Source organism: Pholis gunnellus (genome assembly GCF_910591455.1).
Source record: "Pholis gunnellus genome assembly, chromosome: 12".
Classification (NCBI taxonomy): domain Eukaryota; kingdom Metazoa; phylum Chordata; class Actinopteri; order Perciformes; family Pholidae; genus Pholis; species Pholis gunnellus.
Genome location: NC_136539.1, coordinates 9,546,562 through 9,572,693, shown reverse-complemented (window position 1 = coordinate 9,572,693; position 26,132 = coordinate 9,546,562). Strand labels below are relative to the sequence as shown.

General features: G+C 41.6%; 1 protein-coding gene across 2 annotated transcripts in view; it reads left to right on the top strand.

The window, feature by feature from the left end:
• Positions 1-26,034, top strand: part of abi3bpa (ABI family, member 3 (NESH) binding protein a) — a 28,712-nt gene extending 2,678 nt beyond the window's left edge. Inside the window, exons 2-23 of one of the 2 annotated variants that reach the window (XM_079169827.1) lie at positions 5,443-5,622; positions 5,765-5,833; positions 5,942-6,074; positions 7,636-7,826; positions 8,270-8,313; positions 9,067-9,103; positions 9,945-10,010; positions 10,215-10,289; positions 12,546-14,030; positions 14,524-14,601; positions 15,005-15,175; positions 15,947-16,012; positions 18,969-19,040; positions 20,577-20,702; positions 21,079-21,171; positions 21,312-21,521; positions 21,948-22,053; positions 23,134-23,213; positions 23,549-23,578; positions 23,684-23,842; positions 24,686-24,808; positions 24,897-26,034. In XM_079169827.1, coding sequence (XP_079025953.1) covers positions 5,443-5,622; positions 5,765-5,833; positions 5,942-6,074; positions 7,636-7,826; positions 8,270-8,313; positions 9,067-9,103; positions 9,945-10,010; positions 10,215-10,289; positions 12,546-14,030; positions 14,524-14,601; positions 15,005-15,175; positions 15,947-16,012; positions 18,969-19,040; positions 20,577-20,702; positions 21,079-21,171; positions 21,312-21,521; positions 21,948-22,053; positions 23,134-23,213; positions 23,549-23,578; positions 23,684-23,842; positions 24,686-24,808; positions 24,897-25,012 — 3,710 coding nt within the window. In that variant the 3' untranslated portion in view covers positions 25,013-26,034. The remainder of the gene's footprint in view (positions 1-5,442; positions 5,623-5,764; positions 5,834-5,941; positions 6,075-7,635; positions 7,827-8,269; positions 8,314-9,066; positions 9,104-9,944; positions 10,011-10,214; positions 10,290-12,545; positions 14,031-14,523; positions 14,602-15,004; positions 15,176-15,946; positions 16,013-18,968; positions 19,041-20,576; positions 20,703-21,078; positions 21,172-21,311; positions 21,522-21,947; positions 22,054-23,133; positions 23,214-23,548; positions 23,579-23,683; positions 23,843-24,685; positions 24,809-24,896) is intronic. The other variant, XM_079169828.1, reaches the window with a different exon arrangement.
• The last annotated feature ends 98 nt before the right edge of the window (positions 26,035-26,132 follow it).

The window sequence follows — 26,132 nt, the reverse complement described above, 5'->3', positions numbered from 1 at the left end:
GCAGGCTCGGGATATTCTGATTAGAGCTAATGTCGGTCAGTTCAGCTGTCGTTTTCTCCCCAGCTATATTATTTCAAACCCTCTGTGCTCTGGCAGGATCGCGGCTCAGAAATATTTTCACACTTCATTGCCTTAAATGAGGGTGACTTTTTAACCAAGGGGCCATAAAACATACTCTGTCGCTACGGAGCTGGAAGCCAAGTCCCCTCTCCTACCTCTCCTCTTCCAAGAAAGAAACCTGAGAGGCTTAAATGCCGAGTGCCGGAGCTGCGTAAAATCACGCAGGAAGGGTGTCATCTGCAGTCAGTTTAACTGATTCTATAGATATGAAAGTGAGTGATACATGGGGCTGTTGACCAATATGTTGCACCAATATTAAGAGGTCATACCAGGTCAGGGCCAGTGGTGGCGGAAGAAGGGAGCAGAGGGGGGGGGGGCGACCGCTTCCCTTGGTGCCCCCATGTTCGAACAAACCTCTGGAAAAGTGCCCTCTTAGATGCTTCTATAGAAAATACACCTTGGTATAGTGCCCTCAAGGGTGCCCTTCCAGTGGAGAAAATGTGATGAAGTGCCCTCCAGGGTGCCTTTTCAATGGGGGAAATGTGATGAAGTGCCCTCTAGGGTGCCTTTTCAATGGGGGAAATGTGATGAAGTGCCCTCTAGGGTGCCTTTTCAATGGGGGAAATGTGATGAAGTGCCCTCTAGGGTGCCTTTTCAATGGGGGAAATGTGATGAAGTGCCCTCTAGGGTGCCTTTTCAATGGGGGAAATGTGATGAAGTGCCCTCTAGGGTGCCTTTTCAATGGGGGAAATGTGATGAAGTGCCCTCTAGGGTGCCTTTTCAATGGGGGAAATGCGATGAAGTGCCCTCTAGGGTGCCTTTTCAATGGGGGAAATATGATGAATTGCCCTCTAGGGTGCCTTTCAATGGAGGAAATGTGATGAAGTGCCCTCCAGGGTGCCTTTTCAATGGGGTAAATGTGATGAAGTGCCCTCTAGGGTGCAGTTTCAATGGGGGAAATGTGATGAAGTGCCCTCTAGGGTGCAGTTTCAATGGGGGAAATGTGATGAAGTGCCCTCTAGGGTGCAGTTTCAATGGGGGAAATGTGATGAAGTGCCCTCTAGGGTGCCTTTTCAATGGGGGAAATGTGATGAAGTGCCGTCTAGGGTGCCCTTTCAGTGGAGGAAATCTATAGCTCACTCTAACGTGGCCTTCAAATTGAGAAAACATGGTGCCATATAGGCTGCTCTACATGCTAGAAAACATTCTGTGAGCTAGTGCCCCACCTCATGCAGCTGGTGCCTTTTTTTATATTTTTCGCCCCTGCCCCTCAGACAGCCTGAGTCCGCCACTGGTCAGGGGTATTTACAGCTGTGATGTTCAGATGCTCAAGACAAACTGACATGACTTCATTATTCTGTCACCTCCATCCAGCAATACCACCACATTCATTTGAAAGAGCAGAGCAGTTATTTTCCATTGCAAATTATTGAAAACAAAACAAGCCTTGTAGTCTTGTTCCAAGGCTTTTTTCCCCTCTTATTTTGAGGCTTTGCGTCAGATATTTATAGTTCATTAGTTCACACATCAACGTGAGTGGAAAAGTCTTGAGGTGATCGAAGTTTATTTATTCTCAGAGTGTTTACTTTAATGGAGTCCTGCTCCTCATGTGAACCAACAGAGGAGAGAGACAGTGGACCATGAAAGAGCTTCCATGTTAGACAGAAAATCATGATGTGTTGCTGCCAAAACATGGTTACCGATGCAGCATGCAAGTTTTAATATTCATTTGCTTGAACACACATGGAAATAGCATGCTGCACATCAGTTCAAAGTGAGCGTGTTATGCTGGCAACCACATTAACATACTCCCTTTCCCGGAGAATCATCCATCACTGCTGATGATCCAAGGTAGATGCTCTGCTGAGCCAAAATTCAGTTTCCAGTTTGAGGGTGTTTCTGCTTTCCAGGCCAGCAGGATTACATCCTCTTGCTAATAGTCCAAAACAGGATGAAAATGGTGAAATGTGTATTAAACAATGTGGCATCGTTTATTGGCTGATTCCCAGTGTTTTGATGGATTCAGTACAGTAATCGTTGATGAATTGGTTGTATTCTGCATGAGTGGGGCAGACTGCTTATAATGTCCTGCTCTAATTGAAGGAATTAGTCTTCACTGTGAGATTCCCAGTATATTATCCAATAGACTGTGTAAGTAATCTGAGTGGGACACTTGTGAAGCTGTCTCCAGGATCTGTCACCATCGCTCCATAATATACAGATGAAAATATGTATTTATTAAAACTATTTATTGTTGGCTATATCATGGCATAGTTGGCATGTTTGCTCGAAACCATTCACTTTGTTGTATTGGTTATTAACATGAACGATTATGAGACAATGGGCCCCTGGCCATAGATATACTATTGGTGCCCCACTCCTCCTACGTAGAAGCAAGACCCACATATTGAAATTGATCTTTTTGTATCTCTTTCTGTCTATTTTGATTCTATTTGTGGTTGCTTTGCTTCTCTCTTGGTTGTTTTATTTCACTTAGGTGTTTGCAACTTTCTTGCATTTTGTTGTGGTCATTTGCATATCTTAGGGTTGTTCTGTTTCTCTATGTTGTTGTTTGGCGTCTCTTAGTCTCTTTGTGGCCATTCTAAGTTTCTTTAATGTCACTTTGAATATCTTTGTGGTCGTGTTGTGTCTCTTTGCAGTCATTTTGCGTCTCTTTCTGGTCATTTGGCTTCTCTTTGAAGTTATTTTGTGTGTTTTTGTGGTTAATTTGTCGTCTTTTTGCATCTTTTTGTGGTCGTTTCATCGACTTTCCAACATTTAGTTTAAAAAGAGAGGTTTCTGCCTGGAAGGTCTATACAGTAGACCATCCCTGGTTATTAAGGGTAAGATTATGGATTAAATTATGTCTTTTGACGAGGTTGTAAATCTTCAACGATTTCATGTATTTGACAGGGTCCGAGTCACCAGCAGAGATGCCCCCGGGAAGAATTTGGAATTCAAATAATCAATCATTATTTTCCTCATTATTCATTATTCATTCACACGAACACACAGGATGACCTTGTGGATTAGCAGATTTTTTTTCTGGCTAGCTAAATGTCAATAGTTTTCCTTTGTGCTGCAGTTGATTGATTAACAGGAATGTGACTGGATTTTTTCCTAAAGCTTAATTCATTTTACTCTGGAAATACTGATTAGTCTTAACAGTCCCTAAGCGGTGTGTGGGCCAAATGGCCCGAGCTCTGGATGGATTGTCGTGGGACCGAGCCAGTGTTTGCTTGTACTGGAGTTGAATACACGCTGCCAGAAGTTTCCTAATGTTTCTCTCAGCCCCTCTCCTTCAGAGTCACTCTCCCTCATGTTTTATTGGAAATATTGATGGAAGAATCACAACAAATGCAGTTTTGATAGGAAGCACATAGCTGGAAAAGCATGAGGGTATTTTTCATATTCAGGGCTTCCCCCTCTTTTACTGTCTGTGTCTGTTTTGGCGTCTGGCAGCTGTTGGCAGTACTCCTCATGCAAAGTTCCACTATTTCATTTAATGCTGAAATATGAGCCAAGGACTTGCTGTGGAGAGTATAGTACAAGCCATAACCCAGGCAGAACGTCCAGAGTTTTATTAAGCCTCAAAGAGTAAGGGAGGTTTAGGTCTCCATAGACTCATTTGTGATTTCCACTGCATAAAAATGAACGAAACAGAGCGTGGAAATATAATTGAATTCATAAATATGCTCTTAATTCCGTTTTGATTTAAGAAGGGCTTTACTCATTGAATTAAAACACACTGAATACGATAAAAACAGAACCACACGGTAATAAAAACAGGCTAAATTCACAGCTCACAATCTATCATCCAAGACTGCACTGGTGGTGGTTATTTATTGTTTTTACAAGTGTATTGGCCAACTGTCATTCATAAGTCACACTTCTGGCCCAGCTGCGCTCATTTGAGTTATCTGAATATGATTAGCATGCCTGTTAGAAACTGGCTAATTGCTAGCATGCCCGGTTCCTGGCATAGCAGAGCCAAGAGAAAAATAAGCAAATGCATCCATTCTTTGTACTTGTGCTGCTTCTCAGTTCAATAGTTATGCTTTTTTTATATGCCTCACAGAGATCTGGTTCATACACACACATATATATATTATATATATTAATATGAGTGAGCAGTAATTACAGCCAATAATGTTTGAATTTGTTTGGAATTTCCACAATTACATGGCATAAACCTTTTTCATAGTAATAACTACCACGCAAGTACCTTGATCACAATGTTTTACACAGGTTACATCAGGTTTTTTTATTATTATAATTGCCGTGTTCCCCTTGACCTTTGCTCTTTCAGTGACCTCAGCAAGCTTGCAAAAGCAAAAACAAAATATGCCAGAAAAAAAATCTTTGACCACTTTTCAAAACAACAAATTACTTTTTTGCCAAGTTGCTCTCTCTGCTATGTCTGAACTCAGAACAAGTCAAGTTGGCTTTGGTTTATTACAACCCACCCTTTGATGCCTGTCCTCATCCAATATCTGTCCCCAGGCTCTGCTGATTAGGACTGTATTCTGTAGAAGTCAGTTCTGGCACAGAATGTGCAATTTCTTGAAAAGTGATGTCAGTGTGAGTGTGAGTGTGAGTGTGAGTGTGTGTGTGTGTATGTGAGAGAGAGAGAGAGAAACACAAAAACACAAAAAAGCATTACATCATACCGCTTTCTTGTCAAATAAACACAAGCTCAAGTTGACCTGAAGTTTTAATAACGGTTGTTCACAGATTTTGATTTAAAATAACAATATTGTATTTCAAAAGTCAATTCTGAGCACAGAACACCCCATATACAAGCTTTAATGTATGCAGTTTATGATGCTTTTATGTGACAGATCCTTAATGTGTTTACTCTCTATAAAGGTAATGTTCTTATCCGGTTAGAAAGTCCAAATTAAAAAATGTGTTATTATACACTTTGTATATTTTTGTGCTCACTTAATAAAATCCCCATTATTAAAACATACACCTCAGCACATGGACTCCTTGAGTGGAAGTGTGAGGTGATGGAGGACAGAAGTGTTAAATAGAAGCACTTGTGTAAATCTGTGAAGTCATCCTACAAGCTTTTCATTCTGCTTTCACACAACAAGACTGGAATGTAAAGAAGATAAAGAAGAGAAGTTTTTCTGAGGGTTGCTTGTGCTACAATCTTGTCATTTCTGAGCAGTATTTCTTGTCTTTTTTTATTACTTTTTTTATGTATATTCAATTCCTGGTTGCTGTCTGTAAGGATTCACCCTCACTCTGACTGAAAGCTTGGTTTGAAGAAAGTGTGAAGAAACCTTTGGGGCTTCTTGCACTTTACTGTGTCCTAAATGAATTTCTCAAACTCAACGTTTAATGAAACACTTGTCTCCTCTCCTGCCTCCACAGTGAGACGTCAGAACATGAAAGTCCGCATCAACGCCACAGGTGACACCATCGTGATGAAGTTTTTGCGTCCCAACGCTGACACCAAGCTCGAGGGTTACATCATGGGCTTCGGCAGCAGCATGTTCTCCAGACAGTACGTTCGGCTGCCTGAGAACGGACAGCCGTATGAGACTGAGTTTGGTAAGAAAGGCTGTTGATGTGTGTGTGTTTCCACCTCGAGATGAGGAACAGACTGCTATGATGCAAATGTGAATCACATTTTGAACTTTGAATTCATGGAGAGAGCTGAGAGAATAACCTCTATTTTATCTTCTGTGTTTAGATGCTGAGCCCAAGTACATTATCGCCGTTCAGCCCATCCCAGCCAATGAGGTGAAAAAGCAGTGCAAAGGTAATTCTACCGCAATAATTTCAGAGGAAAAGATCATTATCAAGGTGACGTGGTAAAAGTGAGCATTGAGGGTGGAGGTTAAAGTAAAATGTGCATTTTTTTTCTCAGGTAAAGTGGAACTGCAGAAGCCTCTTCATCTGGTCATTGGGTCAGTAACGCCCACCTCAGTGCTACTGTCCTGGGGGACCGTGCTGAAAACTCCCTATGAAGGCAACATCATGAATGACTGTCTTGATGATGGGTGAGCTTACACACTAACACACATTTTCAAGAACTTAATTTTCATGCCACAGAGCAGGGAAACAAAACAGGATGTATAACGTTACCATGGATTCAATTAGCTTGCTATTAGCTTGCTATTAGCTTGCTATTAGCTTGCTATTAGCTTGCTATTAGCTTGCTATTAGCTTGCTATTAGCTTGCTATTAGCTTGCTATTAGCTTGCTATTAGCTTGCTAGCTGTAAGATACAAGTTCAGCCCCTGTATTTGTTTGCATTTGTGGAATTTGCCTCCACTAAAAGAATGCAGAGTTAGTTCCTGTTACTGTTTGCAATGTATCCATGTATGGACAGACATCTGTCACAGTATTACTTCAATACTGAAGAAAATGCGATGATTCTCAGGCAAGTTCTGGAGTACGGACAGATTTATGGACGTTTATTTGCGACATACTTCAGATGACATCAGATTATGATATCCTCAGGAAGTGTATCTGGATGTAAAAATATGTATGTCATGTCTGTTCAGAAAATGTATGACTCAGAGGAAGAGGAGTAGGAATTTGGACGCAGTTGTTTTGCCTTAATCTGGGCGCTGACGTTTTTTAAGTGCCTTAATTGCCTTCTCAAGACAGTTAGCAGATTATAATTGGTTCCAGGGTTGCCATGTCTGTGTAACAAAACCACCCCGATGGATAATCAAAACCAGCCCGATATCGGAACTCAAACCATGTACACATATTTTAAAGTCTAACCGCATTGCTGCATTGTAATGTCTACAAAGTAACACCACAAATGTTTAGTTTGCCAGCATTAAAATCTGTTTTCCCTGAACATCCACAACTACGTATGTGGATGTGGGCTTATGACCCATGTGTGTGCGTGCTGATCTGTATTCAGTTTGGTAGGATTTATTCATCATTTTATTTGCATGCAAAATAGGTCTGCCCAACCAATGGACAGAAAATGATAGAAAAAGATAACTCACTTTCCTCTTTCCAAACACACACACACACACAAACACACACAAACACACATTATGCATTTGTTGCAGAGACTCTGGTATAACTGCATGAACAGTAAATTATTCCCTGAAGTCTCTCAAGTAACTGACCAGTGGATCTAAGACAGGTGTTTAAGAGTCCACCCACACATCATGTGAACACAGTTTTCCTCCTATCAAATAAATATAAAAAGCCGCTTTGGAAGCGTTTGATAGAACAGTTCTTACTCTGCTTTTTGGAACAAATTTCTTCTTGGTTTTATGTCTAATATTAGTTTCATATGTGTCTTCTCAATAAAAGGATAGAAGCATGCATCGGCCTTCTGTTAAACTGCATTGGAAAATAAATTTTTCTTAAAACGAGCCTACACTAAGATCAAACCCCTGCAGTTGTTAGAACATTGTCAGCATTGAATAAGACAAGACAATACGATTTTATGGTATCTGAATGTACTCAGCAGTTCAATCTCTGACATTTGTACTTCTAGATTTTCTTTCATCGGGATGTCTGGGTTTCTTAAAAGACATATGATTTACTGATTTAACTTTGTGTTCTGTTTTTGCTCCGTCTTCCGCTCAGACACTACACGGTGCGTTATCGTGAGAGGAGCAGGAAGTGGAACTACCAAACCTGCCCAACTAGCGATACGGTCATTGACAACCTGAGGCCCAACACAGTCTATGAGTTTGGTGTTCAGCCCAACTCTAAGGACGGCACTGGAGTGTGGAGCAAGCCGGTCATTCACAACATCAGCTCAGGGGGCATAGAGGGTATGTTTGATGTCAGCTTTTCACAGGATATTGTCCCTCTCACTCCAGCAGTGCCGCAGCTGCTAGTGCTCTGTGGACAAATGTAACACAGCTCCTGAGGAAGTATTGCTTCATTCGTCTCTAATCTTTCTAGTCTTATCATTCTAAAAGCTTCTGCATGATTTTTATTTATGTATAAATCTGTGCAATCACTCATTTAGGGCTCATTTGCTAATGTGTCAGTGTTTTCTACATGATGGCAGCAGGAGATACTAACCAGTCAAAACTATATTGTGGTTAACGTTCAAGCCACTTCTGAGGAACTCTCTCATGATTCTTGATTCTTCCAAGATGAGAGGCATCTTGAGGAAAGCGTTTGGTTGTGAAATGTGGTTTTGTTCATTTTCTTTGAGTTCCGCTGCGCTGATACCTTTACTGATTTTTATCTTGTTTCATATTTCTAGAGAAAGTCATCAGGAAAATCATTAAGCGTCCCGTCAACCCTGTGGTATGTACTGGACACACTCAATTCCTTATCCAAGCTTAACCAAAGCAGTAGAACTAATATGAATCGGTTTGCGGTTTCTTACATCGGAGTCGTATATGTATAAATATGTGAAATGAAAACTGTGAGAGGAAGCTAATGAGACTTCACAGGTACACCTCGTCTCCTCAAAATAAATATCTTTGGGAACAGGGTGTTCATCCGGAACAGGCAAAATACTTAAGAGTCCATGTTGTGCACTTTTGTGAGCTTATGCTATTCTCAGGCTTGTTTGCCTCATTAGTTTTCCATCCAACTGCTGACTGGAAACAGCACCAGTACAGCCAGGACCAGCCATGCCAAGAGAGCAGTCTGTAACTAGCAAACCTCTGCAGAGGAATAAAGCAGAGAGATAACGGAGACGAGAAGACGAGACAGAAGAGGAAGGGTGACAATGTGGAAATGAGTTGAGACACGTAGATGCCACTGATTTACTGACAGTGGAGGGCTGATGTGCCATGCTCCTGGCTCCGCACTCGTAAAACATCACAGCTGTTGAGAATCAGCCACAGCACTTGCCCTACCAGAGGGAAACTTCTATAACAGGCTTGTCAGCAGGGACTTTACCAATAAGACATGGAGTAGAAAGCCGAAGACTTAATAAAACACAGAGATAGAGATGGCATTGAGTTCAATGCTAACCCTTTGACTTGTTGTGATCATTACAAAGGCTAATGACCAATTCTTCCCCTTGTCTTTCTGTCTTTCACCCTTCAGAAACTCCAGGGCTCCTTCACCTTTCCTCCACAACATGGTAAGCCAATAGAGACATCAAACCCACTGAACCTGTTTTTATAGAGCAGCAGAATGTTTATAAAATACTATTTATCGCCGCTCAGAAATGTTTGTTTCAGTCATTCTCATTGACCCCTGCTTCAACACTCAGCACTGGAAGAATTCTAACTAGAACTTTTGATTGAACGTTTTTATCAGACAGGACTTCATCATCACGTTTTAAATTCACAATTTTCATCTTGCTGTGCCAACTGTGTGTCCATGATGATGGGTTTCGCAAAAAATGCTAATAAAGTCAACCCAGTCTACCACAAATTATGTTCATTTTTAGTTTTCATTAATGAGTCAACCTGCTTTAAATGTGGCTCTAAATAAATATTGTTTATTTAACAAAAAAACTAATTACTATGTGGGATGTGAAATAAGATTTTTTGTGATCTTTATCAACTGTGGTTTGAGTATCTATCATCTGAGTATTTCAACGTTTAGGCACACATCTTAAACTGTTTTGATGTTCTCTCACTGTTCATGTCAGTGTCATTTTCGACCACAGCAGGCAGCTGTTTTCAGCAACAACAAAAAAAGCTCAGAAACCCGCTGTACATTGCCTGTACAGCACCACACAGCAGACTCATAAAGTCAACGACTCGCTCGTGAACATAGTATTTAGCAGCTAAGGAGTCAGACATTTCCCTCAGTAGCTGGAGAAGGCCAACAAACAGAGCTTGAATGAGAATGAATAGTATTGGAATAGGTGCATGAACATAATTCCTCTACACAACTCTTTTTTTTTTTCTCCAGGATTATATGAGGACATCTTATGTGTGACACCTTGACTTAAATCTCTTCTCCCATCTCAGTTCCCCATAACAGGACCCAGGGCAGGCTACCTCTTTTGCGGAACATAGCCCCAAAGACAACTCTTGGTAATTACTTTTCTGACCTAAAGCTCAGAGTTCAGAGGTCAGAAAAACACTCTTGACCTTATGTCTGACCATTCTACATGTCTTCTCCCTCACTATCCTGCTCATTGTTTATTGCACATACACCAGGTTTTGTTCTGTACATTCTGCAGGACATACATTATTAACTTTTCTCCCAGGTCTACTAATGAACACTATATTTCTCAGCTCCCACCACAACTACACAGGAATCTCTGTCGACCCCTGGACCCACACTGCCTGTGGCCACCAAACAGCCAATCGGTAAACAGTGAATCATGGTTCATTTTTTAAAAAGCTTCATGGCTCTCGTTCAGGCTGTGTGCAGTCATAGTTTTGGCAGACTGTAATTGAATAGGCGATAAATGCTTTACAGTGTCCTTTGTAATTAGCTGCATGATTAAGAATAGCATGCTCTGATTGAGTACAGTGGCTAGAACCTCCTTCTGGAAACCAATTGTGACAGCCTCGGCTGCATGATATTTTAGCAAGGCAACGCTTGCAGGGATTCTTAATGATTTATAGGTTCTGTTGTTAATGCAAAGTTGTTTTTAAAGTTACTGATTTTCAAAATATAATCTACAGAACTTTATCCAAGAACCGTGTAAGGTGCCAGCTCATTCGTCAGGAAATAATTGTGCATTACTGCAAACCATGGATACGTTGAATGTTGGCGTTTTTGCATTCGTCAAAGGAAGTGACGAAGTACGAGCGACGCGTAGAGCATGTGACAGAGCGACCACTACTGAAAGTTACATTGTAAGATAATTAATATAATTAGCAAGAAATTTGGGCAATCGGGCGGGCGTGAAGGGTGGTGGATGGGTCAAATAAACACACAACTTTCACCAGAAACTTTCATCAGATCGTTGTTTCTGTCGACTTTAAACCAAATATAAACATTGACTTTACAACTTTACTGTTGTCACGTTGTTACGTTATTTTAATACAAACTATGATCTTTCTATAACCTGAACCAAGTAGTTGTTGTAACAAATTGTTTCACAATGAAATTGTTACACATGAAACCTTAATTATGTTTTTTTGGTTCATAAATGTCGACATTCAACACATGCCGTGGTTTGCAGAAGCGTTCAATGTCAACATTTCTGTCTTGCGACTGGGTTGTTGGTCAAACAGTCAAACTAGTCATTTAAAATCAGTCCTTTCTAAAAAAAATACAGACTGTGATTCTTGTCTGTTTCTCTCTTCTTTGGCATTTGTAAATCCATAATTATCAACTCAATCTCGCATCAGCTCATTATATTATATAAGTTAATATGTTGTGCAGTATTTTTACAGTATGATTATTCATCACCTATTTTGCTGATTACAAACTTGAGGCTTTTGCTTTCAATGCAGCGCAGGGGATGTGAAGTCTGCATGATAGAACTGCATGCACCAGACATTCCTCTCTCCAGCAGGAATAGCCTACTTTTCACCTTCTACTTCTCTTATATTACCCTGTCCTTCTGTGTTCCCTTCTCCGGCATTTATCTTTAATTATATTTGCAGGTAAATTTAAGGTTTTGTCATACAAATGCTATGTCACAAATGTGGGCCTGGATGTATCCAACAACCAACCTGGATGCATCCAACAACCAATTAGACCTGTTCAATTTCAAAGGCTTCTTCAAATGCAGCCTGGATTTGAAGAATGCAACTGTAGCATTATTTGCAACCCTCATTATCTCACAAATGATTGTGCAACAGTCAGTTATTCAATGTAGCATTCATAGGTTGATTTGGAGGATCCAGTTCCTGTTGAGACACATACAGTTTCCATTTATTTTTGATATACAGGAGGCAATTCAAGGAAATAGTCATTTGGTCAATGTTCCCTGTGTTTGGTTGGTTGGCTAATTCCACTGAATTGACCAACAACCCCCCAAAACTACAGGTATTTTAAAGCTTCAATGTCATAAAGTTGAGATGCGGTACTAAATGTCGCAAATGTCATGTTATCTATTGGTTTCTTTGCCTTCCTGCAGTTTTTTCCCCTCTCTCTCTATTTTCTGACTTCCCTTGACATCTGATAAGATTGAACATTTAATTTAGAATGGCTCATCAAAATCCCACAGCAAGCAATGAGTCAGCAACTAATATACCCTCATGTGTCATAGGCTCTTGGAGGCACAGCCAATGGATTTGGATAGCTGTCGCTCACAGGCGTCCTAGCCCTGGTAGCTCAGTCTGGCTGTAGTAACACGGTTGTTACATTTTAAATACCTCCATATGGGCTGTCTGCCTTTGAAATTGGACCCACTCATATCAGACATGAGCCAGGTAGAAGTTATTATGTAACCTTTGCTTTAGCTCTGTGAATTCTTAGGCCAGTAGCTGTTGGCACGGGCAGTAGCTGTTGGCACTTCTGCTAATCTAAACTTCAGCTGATCCCTGACTGCCTTTGTGTCCGTATTTCATCATTTAATTTAGTAAAAGAATATTATATTTTAAAATGTTATTTTCCAGAACAGTATGGAGGTTTCATGGCTATATTTTCTCTCTCATACAACCCAGGAGGAGGAGACCTCTCTACATCTGTGTTTCCTCCTTTAATGGAGGTCACGTTAGCTCCCAATTCCCGTCTTCCACTACAAATTACAGCCACCATTGCATCTGTGCCAGTTCCTCAGAAAAATGTAAAGGGACATGGAGAGCATCCACTGAGTCAACGACAACAAAAGCCCCCATCCAAACCTCATGCACAACCTCGGCCACCACCACAACCTAATTCCCAAACTCAAAAACCTCAACTGAAGCCATGGGTGAATGCTCCCCCTACTCAACCACAACCTCAACCAAAACCCCTACTCCAGACCCATCCACAACCCCAAACAACATCCCAGCCCATACGTCAGACCCAACCGCATCCACAACCCCAAACAACATCCCAGCCCATACGTCAGACCCAACCGCAACCACAACCCCAACCAACATCTCAGCCCATACGTCAGACCCAACCGCAACCACAACCCCAACCAACATCTCAGCCCATACGTCAGACCCAACCGCAACCACAGCCCCAACCAACATCTCAGCCCATACTCCAGACCCAGCTTCAACCAAAATCCCACCCAACATACCAGCCTATACCCCAGATGCAACCACAATCACAACTTCCATCCCAGTCTGAAATCCAAACCCAACCTCTATCACAACTCCAATCAACATCTCAGCCCAAACTCCACACCCAACCTCAGTCACAATCTCCGCCAAAGCCACATCTCCAATCACAATCTCAAACCCCAACCCATCTCCAGGCCGAACCACAAACTCGACCAACACTCCAGCCTAAATACCAGGCCCAACCTCGAACACAACCACATCCAAAGAACCAGCCTAAAGTTCCAACACGTCCCCAGCCCACACCTGTGGCACGTTCACAAATACATCAACCAAAACTCCTTCACATACCTCAGACCCAAAATGCTTTACCAAAGATTAAAATGCAGCCCCCACCTCAACCACAATTTAGAACTACAACTCAGCCACAAACCCGAACACAAACACAACCAAACACCAACCCACAACTTCCATTAAAAACCAACCCAGAGCCTCAACTAACCACCAAGCAGCAGTATAAGGACCAACCAACAACTAAACCAAAGATCAGTTTTTCTCACCCCAAGCTCAAAACACAGCCTCAACCAAAGAGCCAACCCAAGGCCAGAATGCAGCCTCAATCAAAGAGCCAACCTAAGTCCAAAACACAGTCTCAAACAGAAAAGCAGCCAAAGTCTCAAGGAAAGCCCCGAACAAGGAGCCAACAAGAACCCCACCTAAAGATTGAGCCATGGCTACAAACACAACCTCCAACAAAGAACAAGGCCCAACCCGTATCTCACGCACAACCCATTCCCCAACCACAACCTTCACCAAATGCCCAGACTCATTCCCCGCTTGAACCTCTACCCAGGCCACAACCTCAACCTGGGCTTCAATCTCAGACCAGGACCTACTCTGATCCCACCAAGATCACCCCAAGGCAGGCAGTCTCTACGGGTAAAGGCCCTTCTTTTTGCCATCAGCAATCCACACTATCAAGTGTTAAGACCTTATCTAAATTTAATTTTAAAAGGGGCATATTGACTTGAATTTCTGTTGTTTATGTGTTTATTTTTGAGGAAAAGTTATCAAAACCATATAGATATTGTTAATGTCAGAATCTGGTTAAGTCATCTTGATGAGTTGCTAAAATGTATCTTTGACATTGATTTTGTTTTTAGAAACTCCCAACCATGATTAAATGTTCTCAATTGGTAAGACAAAGTTAGTCCATATACTTACCATCTAAATTGTTCCTCTAGTCTAGAGTTGTCTGACTACATGAAAGAGTTTACTCTTCGTGGATATCATGATCACAACAAATACCCCAGCTGCTTTTATTTAAATACATAACATAACCTCCTTTTCCATTATCTCCATTATGCCCCCTTTAAAAGTAAAGAATACATTTGTGTTATGTTAGATAAATAGTGAGTTTTCTTTCATACAGCTCCTAGTCCACCAGAAGAGGGCAAACCTCTGCCAAGACCCGCCCTGGCTACAGAGAAGGCTGGTAGTTACAATCAGGGTAAACACCATGACAAGTTTGTCCCATTGCCATCTCTGCTTTCGTCAAGTCACATGGAACCCAATGGTTTCAGTTGTACTTCAAACCATTGGATGATGTCACTGCTTCCCCATCTCCATTTCCATCCTACCACCCTACACAAACCACCCCATCATTGCCCCTGCCTCCATGTGTGCCTCCATTTTCAGCCTAGTTTTCTCACCTCACCCCTGCCCCATTCACAACCAGAACAGTTTGGCTAGCTTTCGATCTCATTTATGCCTCTCCTTCATTTCAGTCATTGTCCACTGTTCAACATTGTTTTCATTGATGTGCTCTATCATTTATTCCATCTAGGTAAAGCGCTTAAGCTGTCAGAAGTGGATCATCTCTAACCTCCCAAATTGCTTTTCTGCTCATCTAGGTACTGGCGTCCTCAAGCAATCCGTTGCTGAAGTTCCTCGTTCTCCCATTAGCTCATCAGTACCTCTAGCAGGAAGAAACTCCTCGCTGTCCCGCACCCGGGTTCCTCCTCATTCCACTCGTAATAGTGGCAGACCATTAACCTCCTCACACAGCTCCAGCACACCTGAGGGTAATGGAGCACTTCATTTCCTTTCATTCCCTCTTCCCAAGTAGCTATCTCAGGTTATCCTATCCTGTTGGCACTCTTCCACGCTCTCGTCTGCAACTGTGCACCAAAAAAGGCAAACAAAACTGATGGCTCTTGATTTGGTATATTATCTGTTTTCACACAATTGCCATTTGGATGCTTGTACTTTTCTCCCGATCTCCTCCTTTACCTCCTCTCACAGTCCATATGTTCTCCATGCTCTGCCACATGTGCTCGGTGAGTATTTCACAGTTTTACCATGAGCAGCAGGGACGTCTCTCAGATCAAGATCGTTAACATGATTTACGGTTCCTCTTGCTGGCCGGGTGGGAAGTCTGGCCACAGCACTGGCCAGAACACATTGCATTTTACACCAACCATGCCAAGCCAAGCACTGTGTAAACAGTACAGCTACCACAGCCAGCCTCTCTTTTCTTTCTTTCACTGTGTCTCTTCTTCTCTCAAACACTCCCCAAAGAGTTGTAGAAAAATAGTGTGAAATGTCAAAGGTCAGAATTAAAGGTTTTACAGTCATGGCAATCCCATTTGTATATCTAGAACAGAAACCAAATTGAAGACACTAAAAATTCTCCAGCTTTATTGTGACTGACATGAGACAGTAAAAAAAAAAAACGAGATGGTTCGAAATAAAGACAACAAGCATTCATTCTTTCTGACGTTCTTCTCATTTGGAATTTGTTCGTCACAGTGACACCAATCAATATATAACAGACCTTTTTCTCCCTCCAACAGCCGATGGGGCGCATCATAGGGGCAATGCTCTACCTAAACCTGTGGTGTGGTCGAAAGAGAAACCTGGTAAAGACAAACAAAGATAACCACCTTTCAGCGTTCCTCATTCACTAACCTAAGAGGCACTGTTATGTCTCCTCCCACACAGTCACACTGATCTGTGCTTTTGAGACAATCCTCTCCTGCTTTGTGATCGTCAACTTGTCTGTCAGTGTGACGTTTTGTGTCTGGCCATGATCTGTGTTGTCCAATCGTCCCTATAGCTTATACTTGACTGAGACTGAAGCCATAATTCTTGTTTTTGCACATACCTGTCCTCTCCACATTGTTTAGTCTACCGCACATATGGACCTGTAATCAGGCACTGGTTTGAATTAGTTTGAGAATAGCTTTAGCCTGCTTGTTGTGAAAGGTGAATGTGGTTTGTCCTTTTTTTGGTCCCCCACATTGTTTCCATTCTGCCAGGCAGGCTCAGTTAATTAGAGTGATTGAATCCATCTCAACTAGTAATGCAAACCAAGTCTGGACCACATGTATCAATGGTGACACTCCTTGTTTGGAGTTGTGAAGAGAGGTTGTGCTTCAGTCCCATGTCACAGCTGGTGTGTGTTATTTCTGGAAACTGACAGTTTCAGAGGTCTTCAAGGAGTCACATGGCTCTCTGGAAGCAACTCTACAGAGTCATTTTGCCTGCCACCCCGCACACACATCCAAGCACAAAGCTCCTAATTACTGTTTCTACCTTTCTAAAAAGGCGTAATGTACACACATAGTTCCCCTTCCCACCCCATGAAGTAAATGACATGCAACAAAATATTATCATTATCACTTGTTATACTACACAAAATACTGCAACTTTGTATTGTACACAGCAGCTGGTACAGAGTTTGCTATTGCTGTGAATTAGAGTGTGTCCTTGACAGTTTTATAGAGCTCAGTTTCACATTGGCATTTGAACTTGAAATTGTTTCAAAGATCTGCTTATAGCGGACTGCAGGTGTGTAATGGACACTGTCCATCCATAAATCCCATCCATGAAATCTGAGTATGTGTTGCAAAAGCAACAAATCCCAGTGATGTGAGACACTGGTATGTATTTCAGTGGGAATATTTTTCTGGACTGAACTTTAGTCTCTGTGTTTTGATTGCATCTATTTTCACGTTCTCGCCATGAAGATGAAGTTATCTGACAGAAGCCAGCACTCACACCACTGCTGCTGTTTTACATCACAGAACTCAGTCTGAGGCCTTTGGCAGGGCAGAGACTCGGCCTGCTGTTTAAGGGGTTTATTGTGTGACAGCGAGCCAAACACACCCGCTGTAGAAACTGTTGAACGCCGACCAAATTGTATTGTGTGCATTGTAAATGGCCTGCATTTATCTATGGCTTTACAACACATGCCAAAATGCACACACATTCATACACTGATGGCAGAGACTGCCATATAAGGTGCCAAATTGCATTTTTGTCTTTATTTGACAGAGTGCAGTGTAGAAATAGCAGTATTAACAATTAACAATCACCAGAATCAAACCTGAGACGCTACGGTGATGCATTGTAACCACTGGGGTACCAAGGCACATATCTCTTCACATTACATCACATTGGCCCTGTTCTCATTTCCTGCCCAATTAAACAGAACACCACTCTTTTTAACTGACTGTTCTTCACGAAACGTAACCCTGTTTACTGTCTATGTTGAGACTGGCATTTAAATTACTTCCTCACCATATTGTGGGACTTTCTGTATGAGCATATGTTTGCCATTTGCTGTCAGTTATACTGTGCGGTAGTCAGAGCCGCCTTGAATGTATTCTCAGTGCTAATCAGTGAGACTTGCTGGCAGATGTTGTTTTAGTTTGTCTTGATAGCCTCAACTCCTTTCTCTTGGGAGTAGATGACAGAGATCACTGATTTATGCTGACCCACCGGGAGGTCAGCGCCAAGGGAGGAAACAAATCCAAGAGAAATGTTTTGGCCTCAAGAATTGGACAATTACAGAATGTTATTGACAGAGTCACCATTAATGCATCTCTTAGATAAGGAGATGAGAAATGTTCAAGGGAGTGGATGCTCTGGAAATGAATCCTAACTGGTAAAAGCAAGGAAATTGCATGTGCCAAACCTCCCCTGAGTTTAACCACCACTTCTGAGGGTGCTTTCACACCTAACCTGTTTGGGTAGCACCCTACGATATCACAACAAAGATTTAGAACATTAGGCTGGTTTAACAACATTCAATCATTTCAGAACCCTAAGGTTAAGATATCTGAGATTGACAGTTTGTAGCTAATGTGTTGTCTTTACAAAGCCTTGGCTTCAACTGGATAAGTAATCACAGGGAAGAGCTAATTCAATCATTGTGTTCATTAAAGCACTTTGGAGCTCAGTTTAACTGACCTGCAGTTCTCCATCTGAGAGCTTGGCTATGTTTGAATGTTTTCTGCATGGTGCAGGAATTTAACGGAACATTTGGTGGTCAAAGAGCATCAGATCCAAAATGATTTTTCGCAGAAGGCAGTCAAAATCACACAAAAAATTGTTGGATCTGCAATCTCCCTTTCCTGTTTAGGATTCACTAAGGATTTCTACATTCCAACGTTATCCTGGTGGGGATTGTTGGGTGAATGGTTAAAGCACTGGTTTATAGTTTCCAGGGTTTTCAACACTGACATGTTTTTCATTAGTTCATTAGACCATGGCGGTGCTCTGTGGCAGCACTTCACAAAGTAAAGCAATTCACATGCAACCCCCCCCGTCTTTCATGTTCCTTTTTGTTGCTTGTATATTTTGTCTTTCTTTGTACACTCATTTTTCTGAACACAGTATTACAGTCTTCTGCCCTACTTAATGTCTCCCTCTATTGAGTCTATGATCTTCACATTCTTTCATCATTATTGCACTGTTAAAATAACCAACAAGACTTGTTTTCAGTTTTCTTTTTATCTCTTCTTTAGTGCCGTCCACCTGTTCTGTATCAATGTGATTCTTAATCTGAAATGGACTCTTGTTTCCCACAAGTCCCTGCAGTCCTGCGTCCCTCTATTCCTGTCAACAAGACATCCAACCTGGTGGGGAAACCTAGCGACCATGGTGAGGGCAACAGCGTTGGCTGCACTGACCACTGCTGCACCTTGTCCTGTATACTGCAACTATACACACAACAGCAAGCTGAGGGGAAACGCTTGACTTGAGCTACTTCTTCAGCCAGTGGTTCTCAAACTGTTCCTTCATCCCCTCCTTTTAAGTGCAGAAAATAGTTTATGCCTCCCACAATTTGTATCAACCATCTACCATGTTGGAGTTAACAAAACAAGCCAAAGTATAGTTACAGGAATAATTCAACACCTTGGGAAAAATGTTAATTAGATTTCCTTCTGAGAGTGACACCATGTCCGCTCTATAAATATGAAGCCACAGCCAGATAGCTTAACTTAATTTAGCACCAAGACTGGAAGCAAGAGGAAGCAGCTAGCTTGGCTCTGTCCAAAGGTAACAAAAGTAGAGACTCCAGGAAGTCACCGCACCCAGCCAATAAATAGTCCTTCACGACCCCAGTAGATTGTTTTTACACTACTTTTTGCATGGATTAAACAATATATAACGTGTTAGATTAACGGTGTTGGCAGCCAGATTTTGTTACCTTTGGACAAAGCCTGGCTGGCTGTTTCCCGCCATTTCCAGTTTTTATGCTAAACTAAGCTAACAGGCTTGAATTGACTCTCTGTATACTTATTGAGCAGGCATGAGGGTGGCTTCGATCTCATTTAACTCTCAGCAACAAAGCAGATAAGCACATTGCTGAACTATTCCTTTAAAAATGACCCAATCTGCCAAAGTATAAAGACACCAGCCTTGCTTGCTATATTATGTATATATTTGTATTTGAGTGCCTTGTTTTGACATTATTGCTCAAGGAGAGCACTTATTTTCCTTTCTAAAAATCTGTCCATGTTGAATTTGTTTTTTTAGAAGCTTTCTATACTCAATCTTTATAGTAGTGCCAGTAATGTTAGCGTGAAAGCACCCTTGTTTGTTTATTTGTCCCGCATGAATACGATTTATTCAACTTTAGTTCCACTCCATATTTTCCCACACGGTCAAATAAGTCTCGGCTGCAATGTCTCTACGCCCTTTGTTGCAGTTTGAGAACCACTTAAGCTTGAGCTCTTAAGCTATTGTTTGCAACTAAAAAAACTCCTAAATCAGCTTGCAAGGAAATGTACCGTGTTTACTGTTGAACAAAACAGCATCAATCTTAACACTACAGCTCATCTGAGAAATCTTGTTGCCAAGGCTTTTTTTTCTGGACATTCTCTGTCCTCTTGTGTGTACAACGCCTGTGTGTGTGTGTGTGTGTGTGTGTTTCTGTGTGTGCATGGTTCTGAGCATCTGGGCATCCTTGGTCTCAGCAGAAGTATTCTGGGTGACCTTTTTTTCCTCCTTTAAAGAGCACAAGAGATATTACTCAACAAGCCATCTCTGATCTTTCTAGCAGCCAGGAAAACGCCACTGAATTGCTCAGTGAGGATGGCCAGAGCAGATGGATCACAACTGTGTATGACTATGAGTCAGATGATGAGGGTGAACAACTGATCTATTCTCCTCCTCCTACTGCTCTGTCCTCAGACAAACCCATGGACCTGAAACAGGGAGACAAGGAAGCCATCTTGAAGTCATTCCCTCCGGTCACAGCCAAGCCCAAGCAAGGGCGCCGACAGCAGCAGACAACCACCTCTGCCCCGGCAGTAAACAGTATGAGGAACACAAATGAACCTTCTTAAGACGAAAGTTATGACTTTCTAGAGAAATTTGAATGAAGTATACCTCCATGAACAAGAGAAAATATGTGATGGAAAAAGCTTTTTGACTCGGATGTCGAGTCGATGGACGCGTGTGATAATAATCGAGAGGTATTGGCGATGCAGCTTGCAGGTGTGAAGCCTATAGTAAGGTAACATTTTATCAGATCAATTTTCAGAGGCAGAGCCAGAGTGCAGGCCAGAGCAGGTGCTGAGCTGGCTCGTTATCGACCCAGCGCCAGAGCTATGAAAATGAGGACAGAGAGAGCTGCCAGGGACTGCTGGCACACCGATCTAACCCCAACTTCTCTCTCCTGTTTTCTTTTCAGCCAGCCGTTTCGACATAAATAATGAAAATTCCTCCATTTTCAGGCCCTTGCCTGCGTCAGAGGTAGACATCATGGGCAAGAAGCGCTTTGTTGGTATGACTTCATCATGGCTGTTTTACATCTCCACTGCAGTTTTAAAAGCTTCGTCATTGAAATCATCAGCTCTCTCAATCGTTTAAGTGAAAAAGGAAGCAGAAATGAAGAATGGCTGTCTTTATTGTACCTGTCTGCAGCTCCCCATGTGATATACAAGACCGATAAAAAGCCAGATGAGCCGTGCTCCATCACCTCCTCCCTCGCTTACTTCCCTGACGAGGAGGGTGGTGATCAGAACGTGACTGGTCCTCCCCGCATCCCTCCCTCCAACCTCACCGTGGTTACTGTGGAGGGATGCCCGTCTTTCGTCATTCTTGACTGGCAGAAATCTGACAATGAAACCAAAGGTACTGTAAATACAATGAGATATACACAGAATACGGTGGAAGGCTGACATTTTTAAGGCAAAGGGACAGAACCGGGGTTTGAAGCCGTATTCAGTGATGTTCTCGGCTTCCCAAACATCTTGGGTCAGCGAGCCTCCTGGTTCGAATTGCGTCGAACCCCTTTATACATGCCAACAAGTCTAGTTTTGTTTTGCACGACAGCTCCACCTCCACTTAGTTGAGCTGTGTCTCCATTCTTAACAGCAAGTTGTAAAGACTCTCTTATTAGCCATACTTGATAAAGGGTTGTGTATTTCTTATGTATTTTGAACTGTCAGTTTCAACTGGTATCAAGGTAATGAGACTGTATAATTTGGAGCTGTTCACAGTTGAATTGTGGAGTTTGTGCCACTAAAAGCACACTGATATTCCTGCTCCTGCCGTCAGAGTATGAAGTCGTATCCACCACTAAAGGACCAAATGGAGAGGAGGTGTCCGTACTGACCACCAACCAGACACACACAGCCGTGGAGAATCTCAAACCAGAGAGCAGGTATGTGGCTCAGACATTATGTTAGACAAGTAACGTAAAAATGGGACTCGCTACCTGAACACTTTTTTCCTTTGTTGGTTGGGTACTCTCATTAGGTATAGTTTGGGAGCAACCACACTGCTAGAAGCGCTGTTGAACAGCTTTTCTATGAGAGGGTCCCCTGTTTTTTTTATCCCATGCAGGAGTATGTTTATGCTTGCACGTGCATGCAGGTGACGTGATACATATTGCTGCCAATGGTATCATATTGTTGCACTGATCAATAGGCGGCGGTGACATACCAAGAATGACACCAACGCACCAACAAAGACAGTGAAGCATTCTTCTAGCCAGTAAACGCTGCAGGTTTCAAATTGTTACGAATAATCGGCTTGGCAAGTGTTTTATCAGGAAGGAAATACATTCACCATGAGCTAAAGAATACACACAGTGTGTCTTGATTGTACACATTGCTTTCATTAGTTTATAAGAAAACTCCACGGACACCTTTAAAATACCGTATGCTTGAACGGCTGGCTGATTACATTGCTAATCTTCATTGTAGATCTCATCAAGAGGAGTATTAAATGGCACGGAAAGGCTATTAGTGGCCTACTTTTAAATGTGCAGTGAATTAAGTTTAGTTTTGCAAGTACAAAATGGCCTAAGCGACTCAAAAGCTGAGGACAAATCTGGGTGGAGAGGTTCCCGGAGTTTTCATCTAGATCTCAGCATCTGGAGTCTCAGAACTCACCAGAACCCTCCCCTGGGCTGGGTTTGCTGGCCAACCTATTGCCAGGACATCTGAATGCAGCACATGGAATAACCATCAGCTGTGTGTGTGTGTGTGTGTGTGTGTGTGTGTGTGTGTGTGTGTGTGTGTGTGTGTGTGTGTGTGTGTGTGTGTGTGTGTGTGTGTGTGTGTGTGTGTGTGTGTGTGTGTGTGTGTGTGTGTGTGTGTGAGAGACCCATTCTTAGCTGTCAAAGGAATGAACATATTATTTTGCGTCCCAGTTCTGGAGGTTTGGGAGGAATTTAGAATGAAAACTCCTCAAGTATGGATTATGACTTTTATTTGTTTTTTTTTCTATTTTATTTCAGTTATGAATTCACAGTAACACCAAAGAATGAGATGGGAACAGGACCCTCCAGTGATCCTGTGTCTTTTAGCACAGAATCAGGCAAGTTTTACAAACCACATAATCCATTAATGCCACACTACACGCCCTGATGTTTGCTCTGACAGAAGATACCAATTAGTTGTATGGTAATGCCACTGTTAACATTGCTTTGAATATCAAAGGGTTGGCTATTAAGCAGATGTTAGTCTAACAATTTCAATATGGCTCACGGGTCAAGATGTCCTCCGAGGCTCACTGAGGCAAATCATTCACCGGGACGCGTTCTGAACAAAACTAAATTTGTCTAGCACAATGATTCAAGATGTCTCATGACTGTGTTAATTCTAAAAAGTTTTGATGACGTGGTTCATTGCAACCTTTTCTGATGTTTGTAGCGGATCCACGAGTGAGCGAACACGTGTCAGGTGAATATCGTCTTTTTCTAGTGTGTTCCAGCACAATTAAGCTGTTGAATGTTCCTGTTTAAACAGATAACAAACATTACATTACGCCTAATGATTTCCTCACAGGCAAAGATGCCATCTGGACTCAGTTCCCATTTAAATCCGATGACTACTCTGAATGCAATGGAAAGCAGTATGTGAAGAGAACTTGGTACCGAAAGTTTGTGGGAATCCAGCTCTGCAACTCCCTGAGATACAAGATCTACCTGAGCGACTCTCTCAATGGTACATTTAGTTAGTTACAGATTGTAAAGGACATTGTTATGGCATACTATAGTATGACATTGCTATTGCAGACTGTCCCATAACATCTTTTAAGAACGTTTTTAATGGCAGTGGCATACTATACTATGACACTTTTGAAAATATTTTTGATGATCTAATCTACTATAAAAAAAATGTATGACATAATATGCTCTGACACTTAGTGTACTATTACATTTTTTCCCATTATTTTAGGACAGACTATACTAACACATGTTTTATGCCATATTTGTATGGCATACTCTACTCTATATAATGACATTTTGTCATAATATACTATAACTTTTATGATACACTATAATGTGACATTTTCATGATGTATGACATATTTACGACACACTATTCAATGATTCTTTCATTTTTCTTGTGGCATAGTTCACGATGACTTATTGTTTGTGGCACACTATATTATGACATATTTACGTCATGCTATACTATGACATAAACATGATGTCTTATCACATACTATACTGACATACTGACCCTAACCCCATACTAATCCTTTACAACATTTATTTTATGGCATACTATGCTATGAGTTTTTAAGAACATGCTATACTATAACATTTGTATGACATATGACACATACATGTGAACATTTTTGACATAGTATAGTGTGACATATCTTGAGACATACTAAAACATTTTTCAAGATTTCTTTATGACATCGGGTACATTAACATTTTTTCGAACATTTTTAAGACATACTATACTATATATTTTTGCACATTTTTTATGGCATACTATACCGTCACTGGATTTATTTTCATAGCCATAAATCTACTTCCTTTTTCCTCTCTATAGGGAGGTTTTACAACATTGGAGATCAGACGGGGCATGGTGAGGACCACTGTCAGTTTGTGGACTCCTTTCTGGATGGCCGAACTGGCACCCAGCTGTTTGCTGACCAGCTACCAAGCAGGCCAGGTATTTTGGTTAGTCACAACCACAAAGAAACCAAGTCTTTAATCATGTAGACTCTTATACGCTCCTCTGTGTCTTTCTAATGTACCAGGATTTTATAGGGCGCTGAGACAAGAACCTGTCCACTTTGGAGAGATTGGAGGGAAGTCACACGTTACCTACGTGGGCTGGTACGAGTGTGGCACACCCATACCTGGGAAGTGGTAAGATCCCACAGGGCAGTCCAGGAAGGAGGACTTTGTTGGTGGGGAGGAAGAAGATGCCTGACTAGGCCTAGAGGGGGGTGGGCCTTTCTTTCTTGTTACCGTGGAACAATGTAGATGGGTTCTATCTGATGCGTTTGAACTCAGCCTACTCTCCCAGGTATGAACCTGTACAGGACTATTGTGTCACAAAACTCTGTCGAGTGCATTTGTAACATTAGCCTAATTTCTCTATTTATCAAAAATGCGTTCAACAAAGGAATGCAGGAGTATGAGTGAACCAACATGTTGAATATACAGTAATTCCAGAGAAAAAGTTGGGAAGCTGGCTCCCAAAGTGTAATAACTTGTATGATATTATTTATCAAAGGGGATCGTTATTGAATATTCTGTGTGTGCTCGGGCTTTTAAGATGAAAAAAGTACAAATTGTTCCCAATACCTGCATGTTAATGAGCACACACATTTTGTCATTAGTATACAGAAAGGTGCCAATCACACTTTCATTGTACATTTGGACTTTGTAAAATACAAGTACACACAGACATGCAGAAATGACCTTCTGCTGGCTCTAAGCGATTATTAGCAGTTGCGGTTTGCACAGTATTATACCTTTGTTCATATATGTATATGGTGTGAAATTCATTACGTATACCAGGGATCATATAGTTTGCTATATTTCAGGTATGAGATAAAACAGCTACTAGCCAAATTGTTAATCTATTGTAAGAAAGCCAAAGCTTGAGCCCAATGTTTCTATAGGGCCTTTTGGAAAGATGTATGCATTTTTCATGCTCGTGCAGTCTTGTCCTGTCTATACAAATGAAACAGTAGGATTGAACCAAGGGTCAATGTGGAAAAGACATACTGTAAGTAGTGACTCAATATATGTTTTTGGGCTCAAACTATCGAAAGTGTACATAAAGCTTTAAATCATTGGACCGAAGTCAGGTTTTTTTCCACATCTGTCACGACTGCAGTTGTTTTTGATGCACCATGTTTCCAGCAATAAATCTTGTTTTTTCTATTTACTGATATTCATTTCCATTTGATTGAAATGCATTGTATGTTTATGTTAAAAGGTAGACTGTTTGGGAAATCTCAAAAGAGCGACTAGCTCAGGGC